Genomic DNA, 24,611 nt, shown 5'->3' with positions numbered 1-24,611 from the left:
ATGGCGGCTCGCTCATCATAACATCGGGAGTAGTATGTGAGCAGCTCGCATAAATTATAGAGCATTTACATGGGATGGCTTGTGATAATGTTATTAATGGTACTACTATGTGTATTATGAGGGTCCCGATAGTGTCATTCCTTCGAACTTTATAACAAAAGCGAACACTATGCGTTGGGAAATAGCAATGTGGAGATATTCTGTGCTTCCTGATACGAGTTTTCCGCTCCAATCTGGGCTGGAGTTAACGAGTTGAATGTTGGGCAAAGTTCGTCCCATGCATCTGTGTACACCATCAATTAAAGCAGAGCATAAGATAGACATTGAATAGTTACTGGGTATGTGGCCTAGATGCTTCTGAGTGTCCGAAGGACTTTCGGCCATGACTACAGCAAAACCACTAGCAACACATGTCAGCTTACGGCAGTGTCAGAGCGCTCGAGACACGTACGCCTCAAGATGCCAATCAATGTGACTAGGTAAACGATGTCATCAGTGCTAGTGTGACATACGTCAATGTCGCAGTGCTTACCAGTGCAGGAACCATGGGCCAGAGTTATCTGTGACCCATCTGATCACCATCTGTTGGTTTTGGAGCCCACTGGATACCACATCCCTGCGTACGGGATTAATGTAGTTAAAAGAACTGTTTCCGGCGCTCTGCACGACATCAAAGCTGTGCTATTACTACAATGAGCAATCGAGTGTCAACTGGTAACCAGAAATACTGACACCGTGAAGATGAATCGGATGCTAGTGAGATGTCATGAGATGTGTGTAACGTAATGAACGCACGGGAAACTTACAGGACCACCAACAGTAACAGCTGGCATTGTCAATTCGACGACCTTGTTAGCCCCTAAAACATATACACTTGCTGGCGGAAGGAGATCGGTTGCCTGTTGTGCACCGCTGAGTATCTGAAGCAGTACTGGCACCGTGGGAGGCTTGTATGTTGCGCCGTTGACCGAATATATCCCGGCCGTGTTGTTGACCACCAACTTCAAGTTGATGTCTGCCTTTCCGTACTCTGGAATCCCAGGCGCACCAGGATTGATGAGTGCATGCAAGTTGTTCTCGATGAGCGGCATGGTACTTTTGGTCTGGTTTGTAGTAGGCTCTGCAACGGGTGCACCGTTGTATCGCAAGATAGCAGAGCTCTGGCCGTTGTCAAAGTTCAAGCCTAGAGTGTTTGGGAGTGCTCGTATCCAGTAGTTGTCGACCGGCTGGTTCGCGACGAGCACAACAGAGTATCGTTGTCCAGCAAGTATCTGGAGCGAGTCCACGAGGAGGGGTTGCGTCAGTTCACCGTCCGCTTCGATTACTGTCAGGTTATGGTTGTCAATGGAGAATATGAAGTTGGGATCGCAAGACATTGCTATAAGGCGTAGGCGGTATCGTTTCCCATACTCGACACTGACCACCGCAAGTTCACTCTGTGGTCCCCCTTGATATCTACCGAGACCGTTAATGAGTGTTGAGTTGGCATTGGTGCCAATTATATGGCTTAAGACGGGGGAAACCACATGGTACCTATGATCAATTGGTTAGTTGAATGCAAGTCGCAGATAGTTCTGAGATGTACCAGTCAGCAAGAGTGATAACGGTGGTCTCTGTGAATGTTTTAAGTGAGCGGATTCATGACTATGACAGCAGTCACTGTACCGTCGTCAACGTCATATAAATGGGATAGGGGGTCTTCAGGATCGTAGATTATCAACGCTCCGCGGAGTCCATCACTAAACGGTTTCGGATCATTGATTACGGAGTTAAACAATTCATATCAACACACCACTGTTGGGTCGCGTAATGGCTATGATACCAGAAGGTTCCGGCCTGACCCCGAGCCTCGAAGGAGTGCAGAAAGGAGTGATTTTGCGCAATGGGACATTGAGTAACGAACGAGACTCCATCAGCATAGTTAGTTCCGTTCTGCCTGATTCCGTGCCAGTGCTAAACAGAGTCAGGTAAGCCCAATGTATGAGTATTGAACAGATGTATACCCACCACAGCAGTGCTCTTGAGCATTTCACCGTCAGTGAGTCTGTTCACGACATTTATCGCAAAGTGCTCTCCCTTCAATTATAGTCAGTGTCTGAGGGTTTGATCGAATTGGTAGAAAAAGTGACCTTCTTTGCTGCGATGATTGGACCAGGAAATGTTCCTCCAGCGAGCGTTGCACTGTACCAATGATTAAGATGCAAAAAGACACAGAAAAGACAGACTCACGAGCGTGTGAAACCGTCTGGAGATATGACTTTATTAGAAATGATTAAGTTGGTTTTAGGGCCTAGTGTGGTCGAACGAGAGTTGAGTGGATATGAATTGGATCGTGAGATGATGGATGCTGCATGAGCCAGATGAAGCCATAGCATCAAGATAACATTAAGGAAAAGCATTATATTGAGTACAGAGGGAGGGAATATGTGCTATAGCACTCGACGATGAGAACTCACCTCAGCGTAGTTTGATCTTATATAAGTCTAGTAACTTCTCTTGATCCCAACTTCTGCAACGAGTGGCAGACCTGACCGTAAAATGATTGCAGCCAACGTCAAATGCCAAGCCCCGACTAGTTACCGGTAGTTTATGCTACACAAGCACTACACAAGCTCACAGCCCGCCACGTCAAGCTTGACTATAGCACCCATAGGGGAATAACAAGAGCCGGGACGGCAAGCCAATCAAGTGACGCCAAGTCTACTTTCAAGTTGGAAAGTTCTGGAAGTACGAAATTCGCTCATAGTCGTCATTCAACAGATTGAGTGATGACCCTGGATCAGCCAGTTTCGGTACTCGTAGGGATCCATATACATCATTTCGAACCAGCGGTAGAATTGTGGGAATCAGGCTCAATTGTTCGACCTGGCTACTCGAAGCTAACTGTGCGCACCGCGTGGCTCCGAGGGCCCCTGAAAAGCACTTCCCCTGACAAGTGTCCCCGGATCCGTTCCTGGCCTTAGGCTAGTATGAAACGCACCGGAATTTCGAAATGCGTCTTGTTTGGTCAAGCCTAGATGACTCGAGGCGTGATTTGATTATCTTGCTCGTTTGATCAACCAGCCAGTCAACGCGGGCCCCAGAGTGGGCGAACACAACGACGCGTTGAGCAGGTTCTATCCGATTTCAAAATGCGAGGCACAGTTCCGAGGAGCGCTTGTTCTCATTATTATTGTCATGGGCCACTGATCTTCGCTGATGCGTGAGGATCAAATTATTTGATATGTTTCTCCCTGCTAAGTCCTCGCGCGCCGCATCGTCAATAAGTAGGCACTAGTAGCGGCGAGCACCTGTGAGCAACCACTGTCAGACATCAGGAACTGTAATGTAGTGGGCGGGGCTGTACCAGGCCAACTGGCAGTATTTGCACTAACTGCTTGCCAAGGCGATTTTGGTTGGTTGCCGCATTCTGCACGTATAGGTTTAAGTTTGAAGTTTGTCGCACCTGTGCACGGTAGTATGGATGTCAGGACCACCGTGACCGCGGTCCGTTAAGCTTTTAAGACTTACTGCAACAAGTAGTCACACATTCGGGCCCCGGGACACTGTGTGATGCTGACTAATCAGCGCGGTCTCAAACCAGATGTATTTTGGAAAACTGGAGGAAATCAGAATGAGCCGTCGCAGTCGCAGTGTGAGGCTCTGGACTGACTGCTGTCGGATCGAAACAGTGTCTCAATGAAAGCCTTAGCTCGGCGAGTACTGGGTCCCTCGACGTCGAGGGCACACTATTAAACTTGGTTTCTATCTTCCTGTCCTCAGCATTGTTTTCCACTTCAGAACGACTTCTATGAATTTTCACCAGGCCCGCGAAGTCTGCCAGTGCTCCAGGAAACGAGCAGTCCGTTGTATCAGGTACCGTAGTCATGACACCATGTTAAGGTATATTTTAGGCTGGAGTATAATAATAAGATCTACTAAGGCCTAAGGCCTAGTATAGTAAGGTATAAATAGTACAGGGGAAGTTAATTATAGTGGTACCTATAATGGAGAACAATCTGCTTAATGTACATTAGTTCGTCATGCAAGCATTATATAAACGAAAATGACTAGGACTGTATCTAAGGGAGGGGTGACGGCGGGAAAAGGAGTGTGGTGATACTAGATGCTTCTTGATAGGACTCGCGACCTCCACCCCCTAACTGTGTGGGTGTTAGAGAGTCAAAGATCGGACATAACTGATGCCATTCTTCTGTAAAGCAGTTCAGCCATGGAAGTATACTTTTTTTCACATAGGACCTACGTGGCACGGTGTTCAAGTGTGCGCGGGTATCTGAGGGACTTTCCGCCATTATCGCGGCAAAACCACTAGATTTGAGGATTAGCTAGTTCTCTCACGAGGACGTACAAAAACATACGCATCGAGGTGCCAGTCAATGTGACTGTTAGTACGGGGTTAGTACCTTTCTTGACAGCTCAATAAAATGATGCGTACCAATGCAAGAACCAGGGACCAGAATTATCGGTCGTCCATCGGATCACCATATGTTCCCCTCTGCTGCCGGCGCTTACCACATCGCGGCGAACGGGATTCGCATAATTGAAGGTTTTGCTGCCTGCGCTCTGTACGACATCGAAGGAATGCTAATGATCATCAGCACCAGCCTGCAACCATGCCATAGCAAACTTACTCCATGAAGATGTATGGGATGCTGGTACGACGTATATCAGGCAAATAAGCATTGAAGGAAGGGAACATGCGTACGGGTCCACCTGCACCAGTAGTTGACAACGTCAACTCCACCACTTTATTAGCCTCTAGAACGATGACACTCCCATTTGGAAGTAGCTGAGACGGTTCTTGAGCTCCGCTGAGAATTTGGAGCAGAACAGGAACATTGGGGGGTTGGAATGTGACATTGCTGACACCATTATTGACATAGAATATTCCACCTTCGCTGGTCACCGAGAGGTTGAGGTTGATGTCAGCTTTCCCATACTCCGGAATGCCAGGAGCGCCGGGATTGATCAGCGCATGCAAGTCGGTCTCTTTCAATGGGTTCGCGGATGTAGTATTGACCGTAGTCGGATCGACATCGGGGGCGCCTTGGTAGCGCAGGATTGCAGAGTTCGTTCCTCCCTCATAGGACGCATGTACTATATCAGGAAGATTGCGTATCCAGTAGTTATCCACCGGCTTATCAGCTACCAAAACCACAGAGTAGCGCTGACCCGCGAATATCCGGAGCTCATCTACTAGCAGGGGTTCAGTCAGCTGTCCATCCGCTTCGATGACGGTTAAGTTGTGGCCATCGATGGAAAAATAGAAGTTTGGATCGCACGACGTTGAAACCAGGCGCATGCGGTAACGCTTTCCCTGCTCGACACTGATCACAGCGAGTTCAGACATGGGTCCGCCAGCATATCGGCCGAGTCCATTGATAAGCGAGGAGTTGGCGGTCGTACCTATGATGTGGCGTAAGACCGGGGCCACAACGTGATACCTAGTGACACTACGTTGAGCAAGCAGATTACTAATATGCATAAAACTCACCAGTCGGAAAGTGTGATTACGGTACTCGCTAGCAACAACATGATGGTCAGAGAATAAATATAAACCAGTTGTTTGCTCACCATCGTCGACATCGTACATATGTGCCAAAGGGTCATGGGGGTCATAGATTACCAGGGGTCCCCTCAGGCCATCACACTGTTACACAGGTCAGTCCTCTACTGCATGTACAAAGTTCGAGCGATACTTTCATATTGGACGGAATAATGACTATGATACCAGAAGGTGCCTGCCTGGTTCGGAGCGGAGAAAGAATGTAAAAAAGAGTGGTTTTGCGCAATGGGGCATTGTGTGACGAATGATGTCCCATCGGCATAATTCGTCCCATTTTGGAAGATACCGTGCCAGTGCTGCAGTAAACAAGGTCGATCAATGACAACATGGATAATTGAGTGATGCTTACGACACTGGTACTCTTGAACATTGATTCGTCCTTGAGCTCGTTGACCACCTCGATGGCAAAGTCATCTCCCTAATATGAGGTCAGCGCTGGTGCACGAAAGGAGGTTGACGGATGTTCACCTTCTGAGCTGCAATCAAAGGTCCAGGGAATATGCCGTTAACTACAGTTGCTCTATTTAAAATCAGCAGTGAGATTTGAGTACCATTGCAATAGACTCACGGGCGTTCGAAACCATCAGGAGCGATGACCTTATTACCTATGGTTATCCTAGTTTTTGGGCCAAGCACTGCTGGCTGAGATAATGGGTGGGACTGCGAGCGAGATACAATCGATGCAGCGTTAATAGATGAAACGAGATAAACGAGTAAGAGAAGAATAAACATCGCGAACATTTACAATAGGTAGTACTCTCTTCACCCGAGAGAGTAGTGGGATGCAGGATAAGATTATGATGAGGGAACACACACCTCTCGCAGCTTTTATCTGGCAGGGGTCAATAGCCTTGAGTGCTTCCCAATTCAAAGCTATTGTTACCTCCGTCGATTGTTCCGGTTTGTGATGAGGCCGAAACAGTTGTTCGGTGCCTTGGACATCTGAATTCCAATAGTGTAGTGCCCCTGGAGTTGGCAACTATCTGCCGACATGTTGGGGAACGGTAGGCGTACCACAAAATAATGACTCGGAGTCGACATAGACTAACTCAGACAGCCAGAACAGCCAATTGAGCTCAGTTGTCACATAGCAGTGCTAGTGCTAGGTTGCTACAATAGTCGTCGGCAAGAATTCAAGGACAGGAAGAGAATGCAGATGACTGGTGATCCCTCGTCAAGCATGCCATGCGAGAGAATCGGGCTAGAATTTGTCTGAAAGGAGTGGTCATACGCCGTAGGGAAGCCGAGCACTGACCTGTGCATGTTTCTTGAAACCCATCGGGAAAACGTACTTCACTACAGAGTGCTATAGAGCGCTCTGTGGCACTCTGTAGTTTTCCCGATGCCGATCAAAACATATATCAATGTTATCTGTGTCAGGCAACATGTATAATTATAATGATCACCTTGACAGGATCGGTGACATAGCGGGGGTATCATGATTATGCTGGCTTCTAACCGGTATTGTCACTGAAAGGAAAAGCGTGAGGGAAGTACTGACTTGTCAAAGCGCGGGATCAGGCGGGATCCAGGAACAGAGTGTGCCGTGCCTACTTGGTGGGTCCATTACCCGTACATCAACGATCAAGAGATTGCGGTGTTATGGACCAGCTGGGTGTACATCGGCTAAAGTCATACTTAGGGTGATGCGGCTAGGTGCACACCGTATCAGCTACTTGCGACAGAAGTCGTCATGCGACGCATCGCCACGTAGCTTAGTAGGATTGTGGGATGAACTAGTGGCCGAAGTACTGTGCACTAGACGCTCAGGTGCGAGGCTCAGCACAGGATTTTGAAAGGAGACAGCTCGCAAACTATGACGCGGCGGCGGTTGCGGCAGTCATGAAGGGTTGTGCCATTATTGAATTGTGCAACTTGGTCGGGTTGAAGTGTCCATAAACAATTTATAGGATGAAGAGTGGCCGAGCCGTGCGCTCACAGCTCTGGTAACAACCTATGGCAGTGGCTTCAACTGTGATGGTGGTATCATGGGTGGAATTGTACAACTGCAGGCGACTGGCAGACCTGCAGTCGAACTAGTTATTATTATCTCATTGAAGTGACTATAATTAGTAAGAACTGGAAAAATGAAGCCTGCCGTGAAGTTTCTGGCAGGAGCCAAAGCGGTTGCCAGCGTTGACCTTGTTGTGCACTCACCAGGGCCTGCTTCATAATACTCTGTTTAGTGATCAATAGTTTTATCATAATCATATCCATGCACATATCATAACGAAATTAATTATTCAAGCGGTGCTACAATTCCATGTTTGACACCTTGGAGGGGACCGGCCCGGTGTAGGGATGAAATTACCGTGACAGTCACTGGTGGGTACGTATGCATTATGGAGCATACTAGTAGTAATTTTAACATGTTCACCAGCTCATGTAGGACTATGCTAACTTGGGCTAAAAGTGATCAGTGATCGATCACCCTTGCCGAGCTACAAACGCCTGCCCCGCAGGCTTCAATCTTGAACTTGGTCGGAGGCTGACCCGGGCTGAAACGGATACATGTTCTGGATTTAATTCTCAATGGTGAGCAGTCCACCTCTCTTAGTACTACACCATTCCCCAGTTGATCATAGTGTCATGTCCACAACAGACACTGCCTACCGTCTTATCCTCGCATTGATCAGTCTTATTGCATTCAACATCTTCAGCTACACCGTTGAGCACCAGCCTGAGTGGAAGCGGGGTGTCAGCCCTGGGAGCTCTGTGGGGGCCAAGTTCTTGGCAGTCTGTAAAGAAAGACAGTACATGGTCAGCAATATCGACTCTGAACTACATTTCTACTAAACCTTGACCATTGGTCGAACAGTCCGCTAATCTCATCAGCCAATGGGAATTTTACGAGAGGATCATACTTTACCACTCGTCGAGATGGCATGTATACCAGAAAGGGCGCTATACAGGATCGCTGACGGTCTTCACGGTATGTTGTTTAACCTTGTGTCTGTCGTTGCTCGTTTCTGACACCTTCTTTGTCTACTTCTAGGCGAGTGAATTTCATTGCGTTGGCAATTTGTGCGTGTCGGAGAGCCTGAAGTTCTTCAGAGGAATCCTTGGTGTTCTCCGGGTCAGCTTGGTATGCTCAAGTCATTATGTTCCTTAACGTGTTATCACGATCTACGAGCAGCCGCGTTATCCAACAATGGCACCCGGAATGAGTCTCATCAAATATGCACCTTTATTTCCACGTTTGGCCTCCCAGCTACCCTGGAGCTCTCGTAATCCTGAAAATGTTTCGAACGCATGCAAAGCCACCCTAAGGAGAAGAGAGTATGTGAAGGTACTTGCAAGAAGTGTGATCAGGCGCAAAGTGAAAGAGTCGCAAGTACGCCACGGCAACATCACTCCGTCATATCATCCGGTCCCAACTCCCAATAGCCAGAAGACACGCGACCTTCGCAAAGCTCTCGTGAAGACGCTAGGAGCTAGCGCGTTGAAGAGACAGTTACTCGTGATCAAGGAGAAAGAAGCATCCCACATCCCGAAGAAAGTCCGTGCGGAGTACCGCATGCGTTTGCCCCTCGGAGAGAATCTATCGATCAAGAACCTCGCTTCTGCTGCTGCTGCAAGAAAGGCGTATGCATCTTCTCTGCCTGATCGTTCGCCATCCCGAATCCATTCTCTACAGCCGAAGACGCATTCTCAGAACCGGAAGCTGAGTCGTCGCAGTCCATTTCATGAATAACGGCCATGCCGGTCCGGAAGACGCTGCTTCGCTATAGTCTTTATGTAAATATTCCATGCCGTCAAGCTTCGTGCCCGAGCGCTCATGCAATGAGTCACCCGCATCTGCGAATGAACTGATTTGGTGAGAAATGCCACTGTGACTCGAGTTGATTCATCAGCCAAATGATAGTACGTATAAATTTGTAATCGGACAGTCATGACAATTTGTGATCATGAGAAGAATATATTGATGGGACATACGTACTTACCTCCGGGAACCTATTATATATACTAGTCGGCTCAGCTTTCACCATCCATCGTTATCGTCGCACCTTATGGCGTCTTGTCGGGACATCGAAGGATGGCGCATTGTATCAAAGCTCCGTGAACTTGATTTCACTTTTTGCTTTGAGGAGGCATCATTTTGACAGTTTCTTCTGGCTGTACTGCTACTGTCGGCGACATGCAGAGTTTGGGCCTTGAGATATCTTCCGTCTCGTGATATCTCGCGGAAAAGTCGCTGGAGATTGTGGGCGAAACTGGTGCGTTCCAGTAGCTTTCTGTGTCTACCTGGTACTAACTTGGCGGGCAGACTTTGTTGGGACTGGCCATTGTCGCGTCTTGCGTCAACCTCTTCGTCGTCCTTGTCACTTAAACGAACAGCATCAGTCGTATGGCCTTACGTACTCGAACCGCTCGCGCTGCTTGCGTCTTGGATACTCACCCGACTGAACCATCGTCGGACACGGTCATCATCAACCATTCTCCTACTATTTTGGCCTTGTTACAGCGTCGGCCTCGCAATATGGACTAGATCGGTCGTGCAGGAGGAAGTTTCAAAAGCGCTCTTCGTGGTTCTTTCAAAATGGGCCGTCGAACTTTTCTCTCTCCCGGCATACGTGCTGGAGTGCGTCTCCCCTGATGATCTAGTCAACGATAACACGGAGAGTCCAGTGGTTACGGCCAACGTGTATAGTATTTGGTCATTTGCGTGGTTGACGCCATTGATGCAGAAGGGTTCAAAGGAGTTCATTACGGAAAATGACTTACCTGCTTTGCTTCCCCGTGACGAGTCAGAGAATCTTGGAAACGATCTGCAGAGCGCTCTGGAGAAACAGTGAGTGTAATGTTTATAACGTTTTTCTCTGTCCAACCGAGTTGCAGCTCGTCCGTATGGGTCGCATTGTTCCTATCATATGGTGGCCCGTATGTGGGTGCTGCACTCTTGAAGCTCCTGCAGGACAGTCTCGCATTCCTGCAACCTCAACTTCTTCGATGGCTTCTGGCATACATCTCGAGCTATCAGAGCACCAAAGGCATGGCTAACCTTCTTGTTGGTCCGAGCCCTCTTGAGGGATATATAGTTGCTGTCATCATGTTTATGACATCCATGGCGCAAAGCGTCGTTCTCCACCAGGTAATCCGGCCAATGCGATCGTGTTTACGGCACTGACCAAATTAAACAGTACTTTCAAATCTGTTTCGAGACAGGTATGCGTGTCCGCGCTGGCTTGGTGACTGCCATCTACAAAAAGTCTCTCGTGCTTTCTAGCGATGAGCGAGGGAGTCGAGCATCTGGAGATATTGTTAACTTGATGTCTGTCGATGCAAGCAGGCTACAGGACCTGTGCACCTATGGTCTGATTGCGGTGTCTGGACCATTCCAGGTAGGGCAGATTATACTCCACAATAGCCAGGCTCACGCTATCGTCAGATCACACTGGCTTTTGTATCATTGTACAACCTTCTCGGATGGTCGGCTTTTGTCGGAGTTGCGATCATGATATTCTCTATTCCGCTAAATACGACGATCGCAAGGATGCTGAAGAAGATGCAGGAACAACAAATGAAGAACCGTGATAAGCGAACCAGGCTAATGAGCGAGCTTTTGGCCAATATTAAAAGGTACGTCAGCCTCGTGTACGCAGACAGTCACATTAACGATCGTTGTTCGCGCAGTATCAAGCTTTATGCATGGGAATATGCATTCATCCGCCGCGTTCTGCACGTGCGCAATGATTTGGAGCTGAAGATGCTGAAGAAAATTGGCATTGTAACGGTACGCATCGATTTTCAGACAGAGTAACCCATGTTCATCCTTGCGCATTCATCAGGCTCTCAATACAACGCTTTGGAGCGGCATTCCTTGTATGTCCCTTGCCTTTGACTCGTTGCTCACAACTAATGAAGAAATCACTCAGTAATCGTGGCGTTTAGTTCATTTGCTACCGCATCTGTGTTCTCGTCGCGACCACTCACAGCAGACGTCATCTTCCCTGCGATCTCGCTGTTCATGCTTCTCCAGTTCCCACTTGCTATGGTGAGTAACGATTGCATTGCAACCTCAGCAATTGTTGACCGTATCACAGTTTAGTCAAGTCACGTCAAACATCATCGAGGCAATTGTCTCTGTCAAACGTCTATCAGGCTTCCTGCACTGCTGAGGAGCTGCAACAAAATGCCCTTGTGAAGGCGCAGAAAGCCAGTCCTGAACATTGGTGACGAGGTCGGGTAACTCTCTAGCTACTTGATGATCATTCTCACAGTTGTGACAGGTACTTTCAGTCAAAGGCGGCGAATTCCAGTGGAACAAACAAGATATTTCAGCTGCTCTGGAAGATATCAACTTGACAGTGCATAAGGGGAGCTAGTGGGTGTACTTGGTCGTGTGGGCAGCGGGAAGAGTAGCTTGCTGTCAGCGATTATCGGGGACATGCGAAAGACGGAGGGTGAGGTGGCTTTGTTTGGTAATGTAGCTTATGCTGCTCAAAATCCTTGGTGCGTTGCATATGCGGGCACTTTCTAGGATGTTTGCTCACAGGCAAACAGGATTCTTTCTGCGACGGTTCGAGATAACATCCTTTTCTCGCACGAGTACGATGAGGTGTTCTATAACCTTGTTATTGAAGGCATGTGCACTGATCAATTGTGTGAGATTGAGGCTGACCTTTTCTACAGCTTGTGCTTTGAAGCCTGACTTGGAGCTTCTCCCACAAGGTGATTTGACTGAGGTCGGGGAAAAGGGTATGTTTTTGTCCATCCCTTCGGCGACTCGATGATATTCATGGTGACCGTTCTATAGGCATTACTGTAAGTACTTTGGGATAATAAGTATCTGTCAAAGACAAATGATCTCTCAGCTCAGCGGTGGCCAACGTGCTCGTGTCGCGCTTGCTCGTGCGATCTACGCTCGTGCAGATCTGTAAGTGTCTTCTGTTCGTACACGGTGTGGTGCTGACGCATGCGTCCTGCAGCGTTCTTCTTGATGATGTTTTAGCTGCCGTTGACTCCCATGTTGCCCGACATGTCTTTGGCAAGTGAAAACCATCTGGTCCCAGATTGACTCCTTTAAATAACGATACTATGTAACAGATCATGTCATTGGTCCTCAAGGCCTGCTTGCAACTAAAGCGCGCATTCTTGTCACTAACAGCATCTCATATCTCAAGTATTTCGATCAACTTGTTTACCTGCGTCGCGGTATTATCTTGGAGAGTGGCTCGTACAACGAGTTGATGTCGAATCCAGGATAGTGAAGTACGCAAGCTTGTGTGCGTATATTTCGATCTATGATGTTTGACACAATCTAATTGAATTGATGATAGTCACGGTCACGCTACGAGCAGCTCTAGCTCTGGAATAACCACACCTGGACGGTCCAGCGGCATGGCCACTCCCACCACAAGCGAGGGGGACGGAGACATGCAAGCCACCCTTGTTGGAGAGCTTGAAAGTGTATCAGAAAAGGTGTCACGTAGAGAAAGTTTCAAAAAGGCCGTCCTCGCTGCACCGCCCAAACTGCGCTGAGGCCTCTTCCGATGGCATCACGAAGGAGCACAGCGAACAGGGCCGCGTCAAGATGGAAGTGTACTCGCAGTACCTCCATGCAGCGTCGAGAAAGGGGTTCATGTTCTTTGTACTTGCTACGGTCCTGCAGCAGGTGGTATCTGTCATGTCGACCGTAATGCTCAGGCTCTGGGGCGAGCATAACCGCGAGATGGGTACCAACGCGGGATTGACCAACAAGTATTTCCTTGGATATGGATTGTTTAATTTGGTGGCCATTTCCATGAGCGCGTGTGCTGCGCTTCTGATTTGGGTTTTCTGCTCGCTTCGGAGCTCAAAGCACCTTCATGATTCGGTTGGTGTTACGTTCCAAGTATCGAAGAAATGTTTTCATTGATTTTTCAGATGCTGCACTCGGTCATGCGTGCGCCTCTCAGCTTTTTTGAGACAACGCCAACGGGACGGTGCGTCATATCAGTAACTGTGGAATGGTTTCTTTGAGATTGAATAATCTCTTGTTGCAGCATTTTGAACTTGTTCTCTCGCGACACATATGTTGTCGATCAAATCCTGGCTCGAGTGATCCAAAACATGATACGCACGAGCACGGGCTGCGCTTCTATTATATTGGTGATCGGGTTCAGCTTCCCGCCCTTCTTGATCGCAGTCGTTCCTCTGGCGTGGTTCTACTCCAGGATCACCGCGTATGAACGGCCTTGTTCTTCTTCCAGAATGATCCTGATACTATTGATAGGTACTATCTTGCCACGTCGCGTGAACTTAAACGCCTAGATGCGGTGTCCCGTTCACCCATTTTTGCGTGGTTCTCGGAGTCCTTGGCCGGACTTTCCACTATCCGGGCCTATGACCAGCAATCCGTTTTCATTGCGAACAACGCGCGCCGCATTGATCGGAACCAATTGTGCTACCTCCCTAGTACCGCTGTCAACCGGTGGCTTGCAGTAAGATTGGAGTTTGTTGGAGCAGTAATTATCTTCGTCACAGCTACTTTGGCTGTCTCTGCCGTTGTGACCAGCAACGTTGATGCGGGTTTGGTCGGTCTGGTTCTTTCGTATGCTTTGAACACGACAGGTTCACTGGTAGGTGGTTTTTCCTCCGTCCCGAGGTATTGGCGACTAAGCGGCCGCAGAACTGGTTCGTCCGCTCCGCAAGTGAAGTAGAACAGAACGTGGTTAGCGTTGAGCGTATCGTCCACTATGCGAAAGACCTTGAGCCAGAAGCTCCTTACGAGATCTCTGAGGATAAACCTGCCTCTGAGTGGCCCCCAGCTGGGGAAGTCGAGTTCCGGTGAGTTCGTGTCGTTGTGTGCACGAACTGTATTGAACTTGTCTGATTTAGGGAGTACTCAGCACGGTATCGGCCTGGGCTTGATCTAGTCCTCAAGGAAATTTCGATGACCATAGTCAGTCATTCAGCCAACTTTACCACGGATGCACGCTGACTTCAAATGCTCCAGAAACCCAAAGAGAAAATTGGAATATGTGGCCGAACTGGGGCAGGGAAATCATCCGTAAGGCATTTGCTGTTTTTTTCATTGGACTGTGACGATACTTTTGCAGCTTCTTCTCGCATTATTCCGGATTATCGAGCCCGCGTCTGGAACTATCTTCATTGACAAAGTAGACATTACTAAACTTGGCCTCCATGACTGTGCGTCTTCCATAAGCTTTCGTATGTACACCCTTTGATCAGGCAACCATCAGTGCGTTCTGCGATATCCATTGTTCCTCAAAGCCCAGATTTGTTCGAGGGCACACTGCGAGAGAACATCGACCCTGCTAGCGAGCATCAGGACTGTTGATATATGGACTGCTCTTGAACATGTATGTCTTTGAAATGTGCTTGCGTTTCTGATGTTTACTAAGGACGCTTGTATAGGCCCATCTGAAGGTATATGTCGAGTCACTTGCTGGGGGACTAGATGCTCCGGTTCAGGAGGCTGGATCATCGCTTTCAGCAGGTCAAAGACAGCTCTTGTGTTTCGCTAGGGCGCTCTTGCGCAAGGTATGCGCGTTTGCTTTGGTTGATTGTAAGGTTTCATCGCTGACACTTCCTAGACTAAGGTGCTCGTCCTCGACGAAGGTATGTATGAGCGATGTCTTATTCTTCCGCAAGGCTAATGTGCATGATGGTGTAGCAACATCTGCAGTTGATCTAGATACCGACCGAGCGATTCAAGAAATTATCCGAGGTCCAATCTTCCGCGATGTGACTATTCTAACCATTGCGTATGTCATGTCCATTATCGATAACTAGTGCTAATGATGAACCTGTAGGCACCGCTTAAACACGATCATGGAGTCTGATAGGGTTCTAGTTCTAGATGCTGGAAGGGTAAGAAACCTCCAAGTCGCGTTCATTCATGATGAGTTGTTGATTGGGAAATTTAGATTGCGGAATTTGATACGCCAAAGAAGTTGCTGGAGGACAAAGGTTCTATTTTCCGCTCTATGGCGATGGATGCTGGTTTAGTTCAAGTCCAGCTTGATGATGCAGAAGAAAACGCACAGGTGTGAATATACATAACCATCCACGACATTTCTTGTGTTTGTTCGGAAATATAACGTTATAAGTATGTAGATAATACCACGTTGCTCTAGGTTTTGTCTTTCTCTGCCAACTATTTAATCGTGGGGTTGGGGTGCCCCGATACTCGCCTCGCAATGTACCGCAAGAGCATCAAATGAGCAGCCAGGTCGGCTTTGCTAGTGCTGGTACCCGATGCCCCTGGCTTCGGGCAGGAATGAAAGAGGTTGAAAGCGAAATAATTATTTGAAACGAATTTCAGTTCTCAATTGAAATTAGGACTCAGTGTCTTACCTGTGTGACAACTTACTGAGCAGATTTGCTTGCACCACTGCCAACAGTGAATTCGACATCCGCTATTAGAGAGTAGAAGTTGGAGGCACATAGTACAATATAATTTACGATCCTTCAATGATAATGCAGCGTATGCACGTATACGTACCACAGAACCAACTGTCTTCCGAACAGGCGTGTAGATCTTCACCATTACCGCTTCACCTCGTACTTCTCCCAGCCAACTTCTTCCAGCTTCTCGACCTTTGCGATGACCTCGCCCTCTAATCCTCTTAGATACGCATCGATGTCTGCAAATAGATGAGGTATACCAACCCCGAGAATCCGCACAGCTAGCAATCCAGCATTCATACCGCCGTTAATTGCAACCGTTGCCACAGGTATGCCTCGCTGTAGTGACACTCAGACATCAACGAATCGCATGGGGAACAAAGACCCTAACTCACCGGCATTTGCACGATACTATGCAACGAATCAACACCATCGAGCGAGCTACCTTTTACAGGAACTCCAATGACAGGAAGCGCGGTCATAGCAGCAACCATGCCAGGAAGATGTGCTGCACCACCTGCTCCAGCAATGATCGTCCTCAAACCCCTTGAGCTCGCTGACCTTGCGTACTCAACAAGGCGATCTGGCGTGCGATGTGCGGAGACAATGGTGAGTTCATAGGGGATCTTAAACCGATCCAGAATGCGAGCAGCCGGCAGCATTACGGGAAGGTCGGAATCGGAGCCCATGATCACACCAACGAGCGGGTATTTGTGGGAAAAGCCGCTGCCTTGTGCGAGGGTCTCTGGGGCGTATAGAGCGAGCTCTTCTTCGGTACTTCCTGATGGCAATGCCTTTAACAGTGGTCGCAGGCGAGAGCGGACCTCTGAATCTGAGTTGCCCACGATGGTGACGTGTCCCATTTTGCGTCCTTTGCGACACTCCGATTTGCCATACAGATGAACTATACAGCCATCTGTCTTGATACATTCAGATGCGAAATTCGTGACTTCTGCCATGTTAGATGAAGCGCCAATGATATTCAGCATTGCAGCTGAAGACACCTTTAGTGACGTAGAACCAAGCGGGAGTGAGAGTATGGCGCGCAGATGATTTTCGTACTGGGAGGTTTCGCAAGCTTCTATGGTATAATGTCCAGAATTATGTGGCCGGGGGGCAATTTCGTTGATGTAGATAGAGCCTGACAGAATCCGTGTGTTAGGCTGGTTCACACAATCCAGGAGAAACTATCTTCTACCGTCTTCCATGAGGAACATTTCGACTCCAAAGATACCAGCGCCCTGGAAGGTCTTGACTGCGGCTTCGGCTACACTCTGTGCGCGAATAGCGACATGTGGATCGCGACTCCGTAGGGGGGCAAAAACCAAGTGACAAATATTGTCTTTGTGAACGGTCTCCACAGCAGGGTATGAGCGAACCTCCCCTGTTGTGGAGCGCACGACTATGACAGCGATTTCCTTCACGAACGACACCCATTTCTCGGCATACAAGGGACGATGCCCAAGAGCAGAAATGGCCTCTTCAGCTTGAGCAATATCCCGAATAACAAAATTACCCCGTCCGTCATACGCCAAAGTGCGACTTTTGAGCATAAATGGCAAACCAAGATTTTCCGCGGTTTGCTGTATTGATATTACATTGGATTCGACACCGAGAAACTCTGACACGGGACATTGGTGACTCTGGAGGTGCTGTTTCTGTATGAATTTGTCTTGAATAGTCTTCACCGTAGACGGACTGGGATGGATAACAGCTCCGAGGGCTGACTGAATCTCTTCAAGTACGCCCGTATCGACGTGCTCGATCTCAACAGTTAGGATGTCGACCTTTTTGGCCAGCGCCTTGATTTTTTCTGGGTCTACGAATGATCCATCGATATGAGCAAGAAAGGGAGATCGCGGGGAGACGATCTGTTTTGCTGGACCATTTTCTCCGACGTCGAGGAATACTATATCGACGTTGAGCAGAGCCGCCGAAGCGGCCAGCATTCGCCCGAGCTGACCTCCACCTGGAGCAAGCAAATCAGAGGAAACGATAAGAAGGTAGAGACACAACCTGGCAGATATCATGAGCGCTTTAATCGAGAAAAATTCAACGCTGTGAGCTCACGCGCACCAAGAACCCCGACGACCTTGCCACTCATTGTTTTTAAAGTTGATTCGCGTAGATCGTGCGCGTAAAGAGTGAATTGAAGATCTGCAAAGATGATGATCAATATTATGTAATCGCAATTTTGTAAGTACATAGTACATATGCGGCATGCTGAAATTTATTGATCCTTCAAGCTTCAAGCTCAAGTTCGACAGATGGGCCCGCCAGCACCAAAACCTGCTGCTCGCAGGAGGAACAGAAAACGCAAAAGACGCGCCGTATCCTCCGGCCCTTCGTCTTCATCTGATGATTCATCCTCAGATGAATCTACGCAATCCACACCTCAAAAAGTGGCACCTCTCCCAACCAAACAACCTGAATCCGACACGAGTTCTCCATCTGAATCTGCATCCTCGGATAGCGACTCCGAATCAGATAGTGACGATGCTGGTGCATCCATGGTAAAGGAAAAAATGCAAACCGACGGTCTCAAAGTTCCTCATGAAAAAGATGCTCCTCGACCAAGGTCACCTTCACCCTCCCTGCCCAGTGCGGAAATACCATCTTTTCTACCGCCAAATACGTCTGCGGATTATGAGGCGCGTGAACAGGCCATGAAAGACAAATTCAGGAAGTTTTGGATGTCATCCCTTGCGGAAGGATTCAAGGAAGACCTTGAGGAAATACGAAAGGTCAGCAAGTGTTTGTTTCAGATATGATTTAATTCTTATAAATGACTCTTGCAGGAGCCAAATTTGGGACCCTCCAAGCTAGCACTGCTTATTGATTCGCTCGCAGCTGGGGCAGACATTTTTACGTCATCTGCGTCCGCCAGCGGGACAGACATGAATGAAGTGGATGTTGTCATGGGCGAATGACACAAAGTTCGTGGTTATCTAATTATCTTTTTCTGCATGTAACCATAACCTGCAGAGTTCATTAGTGGTGTAAGACCACCGACGCGTGCTTAAATCATTTGGGGCTCTATCGCAGCAAACAGATTGAATCATCTTGACACACCCCAGTCGGTCGTGCATGTTAGAGCCTCCCGGTAAATCTGGGGCACCGTCAATATTACGAGGGTTTCGTCTGCATCTCGAACAGAGATATCAAATGCAGTCCGTTATACGTAAATGACGAGGAGCTTGGCAGTTAGTAATATCTTAGGGGAGTGGGGCACCCAGACTTTGCTATGATCTATACGAGTAGGTCGACGCACGTATAATGCACGGTACCCAATGATAAAGACGAGTCTGAAATATTAGAACAGTGACCATCCTTCTCTACAAGTTGATTTTTTTGGTTGCTGTCCCGCTTATGTTCCCATCATTCTACTTACTAGAAGACTCAGGAAGCCTAACACCAACGGAGATGGAAGAGTCAATACATGCAGCTGCGATGAGAACGAATAAATATTGAATCGCAAATATATACATCAACAGCCAAAAAATATTAATCATTAACGAGCGCTAATGACGTATTGAAGGTATTCATCTAATGTCTATCAAAGTGTATCAGCACGAAACATTCTGTGCGACTAGCAACGAATCTCCTACCTTATCCATCTCATCGAGTTGCTGGAAAGCACCAGCGTATATCTCTTGAATGTCCGGGTGGAGAGTTGTCACATCTATTGGTTTCCCGAACAGCGACTCGTCCACTGGGTGTATAGAGGTTTGAGGAACCTTGGGTGCCGAACCAGCAATTTCAATGATCGCCATCATATGCGAGAGACCGAAGTCATCTTTGGGAATATACGGTCGCTTGGAGACTGGCGGTTTGGCGGCGTTGTCGGTACGTGGCGTTTCAGGGGGGCTGATGAGCTGTCCAGTGGGGGTGGCGTACATCGATACTTCTGACATGACAGAAGCGATCGACGATTGACGAAGAGGGCGAGAAGTATTTGTTCCTTGTTTTGATGATGGGGTGGTGGATCGGGTGCGGCTGTGTCGGCCATCTGTTGCGGTAGGTGTCGGTGTCCGAGATGTGTCGGACACTGGTGATGCAACGCGTCGAGCCCCAGTGACACTACTCGCAAGCGGTGTGGGAGTCCTGCCGTCAGAACCAGAACGGGCAGTTACGGCGTCATCGACGGAGTACTCTGAGGGTGCAGAGCCAGCAGAGGGAGGATTGTCCGACTGAATTGGAGCCGCTACCACGTATTGAGCGTGAACTCGCCCCTCTTTGATTTTGTTCAGTACGCGATCAATCTTTTCGTTCATGCCTTCTTTATTGCGCCCGAGGACGCCTTCTAACAAGTCGTTCTTTTGCGCCGAGTTGCCTTCGCAAAACTCTTGCTCGACAATGTCACTGATATCAAACGACTCGCCGTCTTGCACATATGAATAGCGCATTTTGTCTCCAGAGTTATACCTGGAGCTGCGGATCATGGCGTTTCCGGGAAGAAGAACATCTACACCACGAAGAGAGTTCATCTGAGCCGAAAGAATAGCCTTTTGATTCGCTCGCGATGCGGCACGCTGTGCTGCAATGATCTCTTGTCTTGACAGCTGCCTCGGTTTAACTTCTTCGGTACCCGAAGTCTGATTGTCAGAGCTGAGACTAGAGCCAGAAACCGAATCACGGAAATGTTGAAGAGCGATTTCATCAAGGGGTGCGGACATACGGTGACGAGACGATGATGTTCGATATGAGATTGCTCGGCGGAGAATGAAAACGGGGTCGTCGATATGAACATCATCTATACTTCCAAGCAGTTGAGCAGAATCGATGGATCTGCGCTTGCCTTCCTGAGCTCGGCGGAAACTGGGAGGGCGAGTGTATGCATCGGTAACTCTACTTGAAGGTGGTAGTTCTCGTTCTGGACCAACGAAGTCAGCACTCAAATCCATTTATGCTAAGTGTATCCTTACCTTGCCCTCCAACATCAGCTGTGAGACCATATCGGACTTTGCTGACACTTCGCCTCTTCGTCATCTTATCTTCAACTTCGTCACCACCATCAACGACGCCTTCCAAGATGCCAAAGCGCTCAAGACCCAGCTCAGTCACTTCAGCAACGGTGACATTCTTCGGGAAGGTGAAGACTTTGCGGCGCTGACCCTGTGATATACCAGAAGAAATTGATGATGTAGAATGGGTTCTATCGCGCAGTGTGTTCTTGAATACGATAGCTTCGGTGACTGGGTCGAAGACCATATCTTCGGGCAGGTCCTCGGGGTGGATAACAAGCTGCAACGTGAAGCGGTACGAGGGAGAGCTGAAACGATCAGGAGTGACGTTGACACCGTTCGCTGAGGTGTTAAGACCCTCAGCTACGTCGTGAGACGTGTCAGCCTGCACTGTCTCGTCGCCTTCTTCTGTCGTGGCGCTGTCATCTGCATTATCACGGCGTCTATTGAGGTAAAATTTGACAACGGAGTCGTCGCTGAAGTCATTCATGGATAACTTCTTTATGGCGGGATGCATGGAGAGGTTACTTGAGACGGAACTGATACTGCCCACACTGCTCCGCTTGACTTTTGGTAATTCCATAGCAGCCTCTACGAGCGACTCGAAGACTCCGAGAGGCTTTTCTTCCGGGAGCAGAACCGCAGATGAACCCTCGACCTGTTTGATAGTGAGGTAGTAGTCTGCTCCGTCTTCGCCAGCGGGAAGACGGAAGCGTTGAATAGCTTGACGAACGAGGTCGGCTGAAGTAGTAGATGCGTTGAGAAGAACAGTCTTGAAAGTCGCCTCAGTCTGCAAGTGTTTGCCTGCAAATACACGGATGACACTGAGCTCAGGTACGCCAACGCCTTGTCCGTCAGCAGTGGGCGAAAGAACGATAGAGCCTGGCCGTGGTCTAGAGGAGGGCAAGCCCAGCCCAAGCCCAGCGGGAGAGCTAGTAGAAGTACTATACGAACTCGAGCTTGACAACACAGCGGAAGCCGATTGTAACCCGTATGAAGGCGCTTCCGGTGGCGATGACGGCGAACGATTGAGATATTGCTGATACAGTGCCTGTTGTTGCTGATCACGCTGGCGTAGCTGTGAAGCATGCTGCGATACCTGAGCCTGTACTTGTTGTGGCGGTGTCTGAGGTGCCTGCTGTGACTGAAGTCTCGTTGGCGTCCTCGATTCGTTTGACGTGCGAAGAACTTGCTGTTGTTGTTGTATGGCTGATGCAGTGACAGGAGACATTGGAGGTTCAGGTGTGGGTCCGTGAATGTTGCTGGAGGACCGTCCTGATTCTTGGGACTCACGAGTTTCATTGGAAGCGGTCTCGATGGAACTTTTATCTTTCCCTTTATCCTTCTTGCGGCCAAAGAGTCCGAACACGCCTCCTTTCTTTTTCTCCTTTTTCTCCTTTGCTTCATCATCTGTCGTGTCACGTTGCTCTTTGCGAAGCTTACCAGACGCCTGCACAGGCTTCTGGACTGGGGTATTCGAGACAGGCTGGAGAGGTTTGTCTTTATTCTTGAGCTTCTTTTTCGAGGCTTCTTCAAGCACTTCAATTTCCTCGCGGGTACGTTGCCGCTCGATCTCCTGCTTCTGCATGATTGCGCTCGGAAGAAGGGGACCGCTTGGTGCTGGAGCTTGTTTGACTGGCTCATCGCGAGCAATTGAAGGCGTCACGGAGAGTTTTCTTGTCTCGGTTACCTCCGCGGGATCAATGCTCTTACTAGATGAGGACGGTGAAGACGAACGGACATCAACAGTGATGCGATCGCGTGAAGATTGATGGCGTAAAGCTTGTTGAGCAAGCACCTGTTGCTCCTCCTGCTGTTGCCTCTGTTCAGTGATTATTATCTCTGGCTGCTGTTGCACCTGGATCTGCACCTGTTGTCTCTCGGGTGTACCACTAGGTCGCAAAGCGTCAGGTGTCACAAGCATCTGTTGCTCTATCTTCTTCTGCGCGTTCTGTGCTTGCATGTCTTCTGCAACGCTATCATCCCAGCTCATTCCATCGTCCGGTTCCATCTGCATGCCCATAGAATCCTGCTGCTCATCACGGTCCGTCTGACCTTGTCGCTGTCGAACAAGCAATTCTTCTGCAAGGTCCGGATCTTCTTCCTCATATGCGCCATCATCCCACTCTATGTCCTCTTCTTCTTCCTCTTCTTCATGCCAGACAGCAGGCGGGTATCGGTGTACGGACCGTGCAGTTGTAAATGTGACGCCTCTGCCCTGCCCAGCACCTGTGGGTGGGAAACCAGGGGTAGGAGAAGGGGAGTGGTGCGAGCCAGCGCGAGAAGAAAGGTTGTTCCGCACGCGTTCGACGTCTTCTTGGAGTTCTTGTGGGGTCGCATGTGCAAGCTGAGAAGGAAAGTCACGAGTTTGAAATTGTTGAATGGTACGGGACTCACGTCCACATTCCTGTGCTTGTTCAACCTTGCTAGACGTTCAAAGGGCGTCTCAATATTCTCTGCGGGAATATATCCGACGTCCTGTGTCTTGAGCACACGGACAAGCCACCAATAACTGTTACTGTCGTCCATAAGGAACAAGCTATCACCTTTTACGACGCTGGCTTGACCTTCGACGGTCGCAGCGAAGCTGTGCAGCGAGTAGACCAAATCAAAGTCGATAGATTCATTTGGAATAGAAAGTGAAGACGAACGGTCGTCGTCTTCGTCCATGTACTCTATCTCGCGCTCTTCACCATCAGAGTCATCTTCTAGAACGGAATGCTCCTCGTCAGAAGCGCCCGCATAAGCATTGGTTGCATCTGCATGAGCATGCATATGTGCGGATGCTGTGTGGTCGTCGGCCATAATTTGGTCACGAAGGTCGAAAGTGTCTTGACGCTTCGGTGAACGTCGTTGGTGGTCTTGTGTTTGCATACTGTACGTGATTATTTAACGAAATATTGGCCTGAGAGGATGATCTATAAGAGTATAATCAAAGAAAACCGTAAAAACATTGACATGAGAAACGAAAGACGGTCTGTGCGCAGGTAAAAACAGGTTTTGCAGGCGACGAGGGAATATCAATAACGATGGTGTTCAACGTCAATGGTGTTCAGCGTTGTCCTGGCAAACGTTGATGGCGTTGAACTGCTTTAGTGGCTGTGCAAGTTTTCTATTCCCAGCTGTATTACTCCGACCAACTTCAACTAGCCTATTATGTAAGTCAAACAACGTACTATCATACTAGTCTGGTGCTAGTAGTATATTCAAGTTGTTGCTGGTAAGTTAATAATGCTAATCGCCAGCAGCTATTCTACCAGTGAGTATTCCTATATAGCTGTTGAATGTTGATCGATGCTGTAGGCTCGTGCCAACAAACTGTGATGTATATGGGTAAGCCCACTGATACTTGGTGGAATTTATGAGATGAAGCTCATGATGGGTTGTAGAATCACAAGAAGGTGCTGAGAGCACAGGGTGCATCCATAAGGCATGTGTTAGTTCCTATCAGATTGAGATGCTCACATCAATTTCTTTTAACTCAGCTGTTTTGTGGTTCTATCTAGCAACCAGCAATGGTGTTGAGTTGCCATCAAAGTGCTTAGTCCATGTGTACATTCACATCACACCATGATTTGTGCACATGCATGTAATAATTACTTGTTCTTGAGAAATAAGGGATGTGGCTGCAACATCTTTATCATATAAGTTGCTCCACAGGTGTTTTTTGACTCAATTTGCACTATACCTACACTCCTAACCCTTCCCATGCTCCCAACCCAACAATG

General features: G+C 48.5%; 7 protein-coding genes across 7 annotated transcripts; 3 read left to right on the top strand and 4 right to left on the bottom strand.

Moving 5' to 3' along the window:
• Positions 1-167: 167 nt before the first annotated feature.
• On the bottom strand, positions 168-2,399 carry BJ212DRAFT_1480066 (laccase; the record flags this gene model as incomplete). The annotated part of the gene is made up of 12 exons (XM_041340005.1): positions 168-283; positions 336-400; positions 452-475; positions 533-681; positions 733-753; positions 807-1,533; positions 1,586-1,613; positions 1,666-1,739; positions 1,793-1,953; positions 2,008-2,076; positions 2,130-2,181; positions 2,230-2,399. The coding sequence occupies 12 exons, from the start codon at positions 2,397-2,399 to the stop codon at positions 168-170; spliced, it is 1,656 nt and encodes a 551-aa protein (XP_041193741.1).
• A 1,662-nt stretch (positions 2,400-4,061) lies between these two features.
• Positions 4,062-6,298, bottom strand: BJ212DRAFT_1480065 (laccase; the record flags this gene model as incomplete). Its single annotated transcript, XM_041340004.1, has 11 exons — positions 4,062-4,192; positions 4,244-4,308; positions 4,359-4,382; positions 4,436-4,584; positions 4,632-4,652; positions 4,706-5,444; positions 5,495-5,522; positions 5,575-5,650; positions 5,700-5,984; positions 6,035-6,086; positions 6,135-6,298. The coding sequence occupies 11 exons, from the start codon at positions 6,296-6,298 to the stop codon at positions 4,062-4,064; spliced, it is 1,734 nt and encodes a 577-aa protein (XP_041193740.1).
• Positions 6,299-7,706: 1,408 nt separating this feature from the next.
• On the top strand, positions 7,707-9,127 carry BJ212DRAFT_135817 (uncharacterized protein). Its single transcript, XM_041335803.1, has 5 exons — positions 7,707-8,326; positions 8,385-8,498; positions 8,562-8,651; positions 8,703-8,900; positions 8,954-9,127. The coding sequence occupies exons 1-5, from the start codon at positions 8,099-8,101 to the stop codon at positions 9,002-9,004; spliced, it is 681 nt and encodes a 226-aa protein (XP_041193739.1). The 5' UTR covers positions 7,707-8,098; the 3' UTR covers positions 9,005-9,127.
• Positions 9,128-9,576: 449 nt separating this feature from the next.
• Positions 9,577-15,811, top strand: BJ212DRAFT_1499867 (P-loop containing nucleoside triphosphate hydrolase protein; the record flags this gene model as incomplete). The annotated part of the gene is made up of 33 exons (XM_041341570.1): positions 9,577-9,612; positions 9,673-9,787; positions 9,905-10,358; positions 10,406-10,658; positions 10,708-10,908; positions 10,956-11,146; positions 11,201-11,300; positions 11,356-11,389; positions 11,443-11,561; positions 11,611-11,659; positions 11,728-11,747; positions 11,797-11,891; positions 11,918-12,019; positions 12,071-12,150; positions 12,200-12,269; positions 12,366-12,443; positions 12,496-12,554; positions 12,614-12,752; positions 12,775-12,792; positions 12,847-13,018; positions 13,050-13,382; positions 13,433-13,491; positions 13,552-13,731; positions 13,782-14,127; positions 14,178-14,335; positions 14,387-14,450; positions 14,505-14,558; positions 14,608-14,698; positions 14,752-14,844; positions 14,970-15,077; positions 15,186-15,276; positions 15,325-15,382; positions 15,439-15,811. The coding sequence occupies 33 exons, from the start codon at positions 9,577-9,579 to the stop codon at positions 15,562-15,564; spliced, it is 4,146 nt and encodes a 1,381-aa protein (XP_041193738.1). The 3' UTR covers positions 15,565-15,811.
• A 249-nt stretch (positions 15,812-16,060) lies between these two features.
• Positions 16,061-17,949, bottom strand: BJ212DRAFT_1270291 (uncharacterized protein; the record flags this gene model as incomplete). Its single annotated transcript, XM_041330877.1, has 3 exons — positions 16,061-16,258; positions 16,315-17,060; positions 17,118-17,949. The coding sequence occupies 3 exons, from the start codon at positions 17,947-17,949 to the stop codon at positions 16,061-16,063; spliced, it is 1,776 nt and encodes a 591-aa protein (XP_041193737.1).
• A 237-nt stretch (positions 17,950-18,186) lies between these two features.
• On the top strand, positions 18,187-18,849 carry BJ212DRAFT_1480061 (uncharacterized protein; the record flags this gene model as incomplete). The annotated part of the gene is made up of 2 exons (XM_041340003.1): positions 18,187-18,663; positions 18,718-18,849. The coding sequence occupies 2 exons, from the start codon at positions 18,187-18,189 to the stop codon at positions 18,847-18,849; spliced, it is 609 nt and encodes a 202-aa protein (XP_041193736.1).
• A 581-nt stretch (positions 18,850-19,430) lies between these two features.
• On the bottom strand, positions 19,431-23,757 carry BJ212DRAFT_1270047 (uncharacterized protein; the record flags this gene model as incomplete). Its single annotated transcript, XM_041330851.1, has 4 exons — positions 19,431-19,472; positions 19,528-20,792; positions 20,845-23,230; positions 23,281-23,757. 4 exons carry the CDS (start codon positions 23,755-23,757, stop codon positions 19,431-19,433), a joined length of 4,170 nt encoding a protein of 1,389 aa, XP_041193735.1.
• Between the last annotated feature and the right edge of the window lie 854 nt (positions 23,758-24,611).

The sequence above is a fragment of the Suillus subaureus genome, assembly GCF_016647635.1.
Source record: "Suillus subaureus strain MN1 chromosome Unknown BJ212scaffold_13, whole genome shotgun sequence".
Lineage (NCBI taxonomy): Eukaryota > Fungi > Basidiomycota > Agaricomycetes > Boletales > Suillaceae > Suillus > Suillus subaureus.
This window is presented reverse-complemented; position numbering and strand designations above follow the sequence as displayed.

Coding starts and splice junctions, on each gene's coding strand:
- BJ212DRAFT_135817 (XM_041335803.1), top strand. CDS start 8,099: ATGGTGAGCAGTCCACCTCTCTTAGTACTACACCATTCCCCAGTTGAT. Junction 8,327..8,384: donor GTAAAGAAAGACAGTACATG/GTCAGCAATATC, acceptor TTGGTCGAACAG/TCCGCTAATCTCATCAGCCA. Junction 8,652..8,702: donor GTGTTCTCCGGGTCAGCTTG/GTATGCTCAAGT, acceptor ATCTACGAGCAG/CCGCGTTATCCAACAATGGC.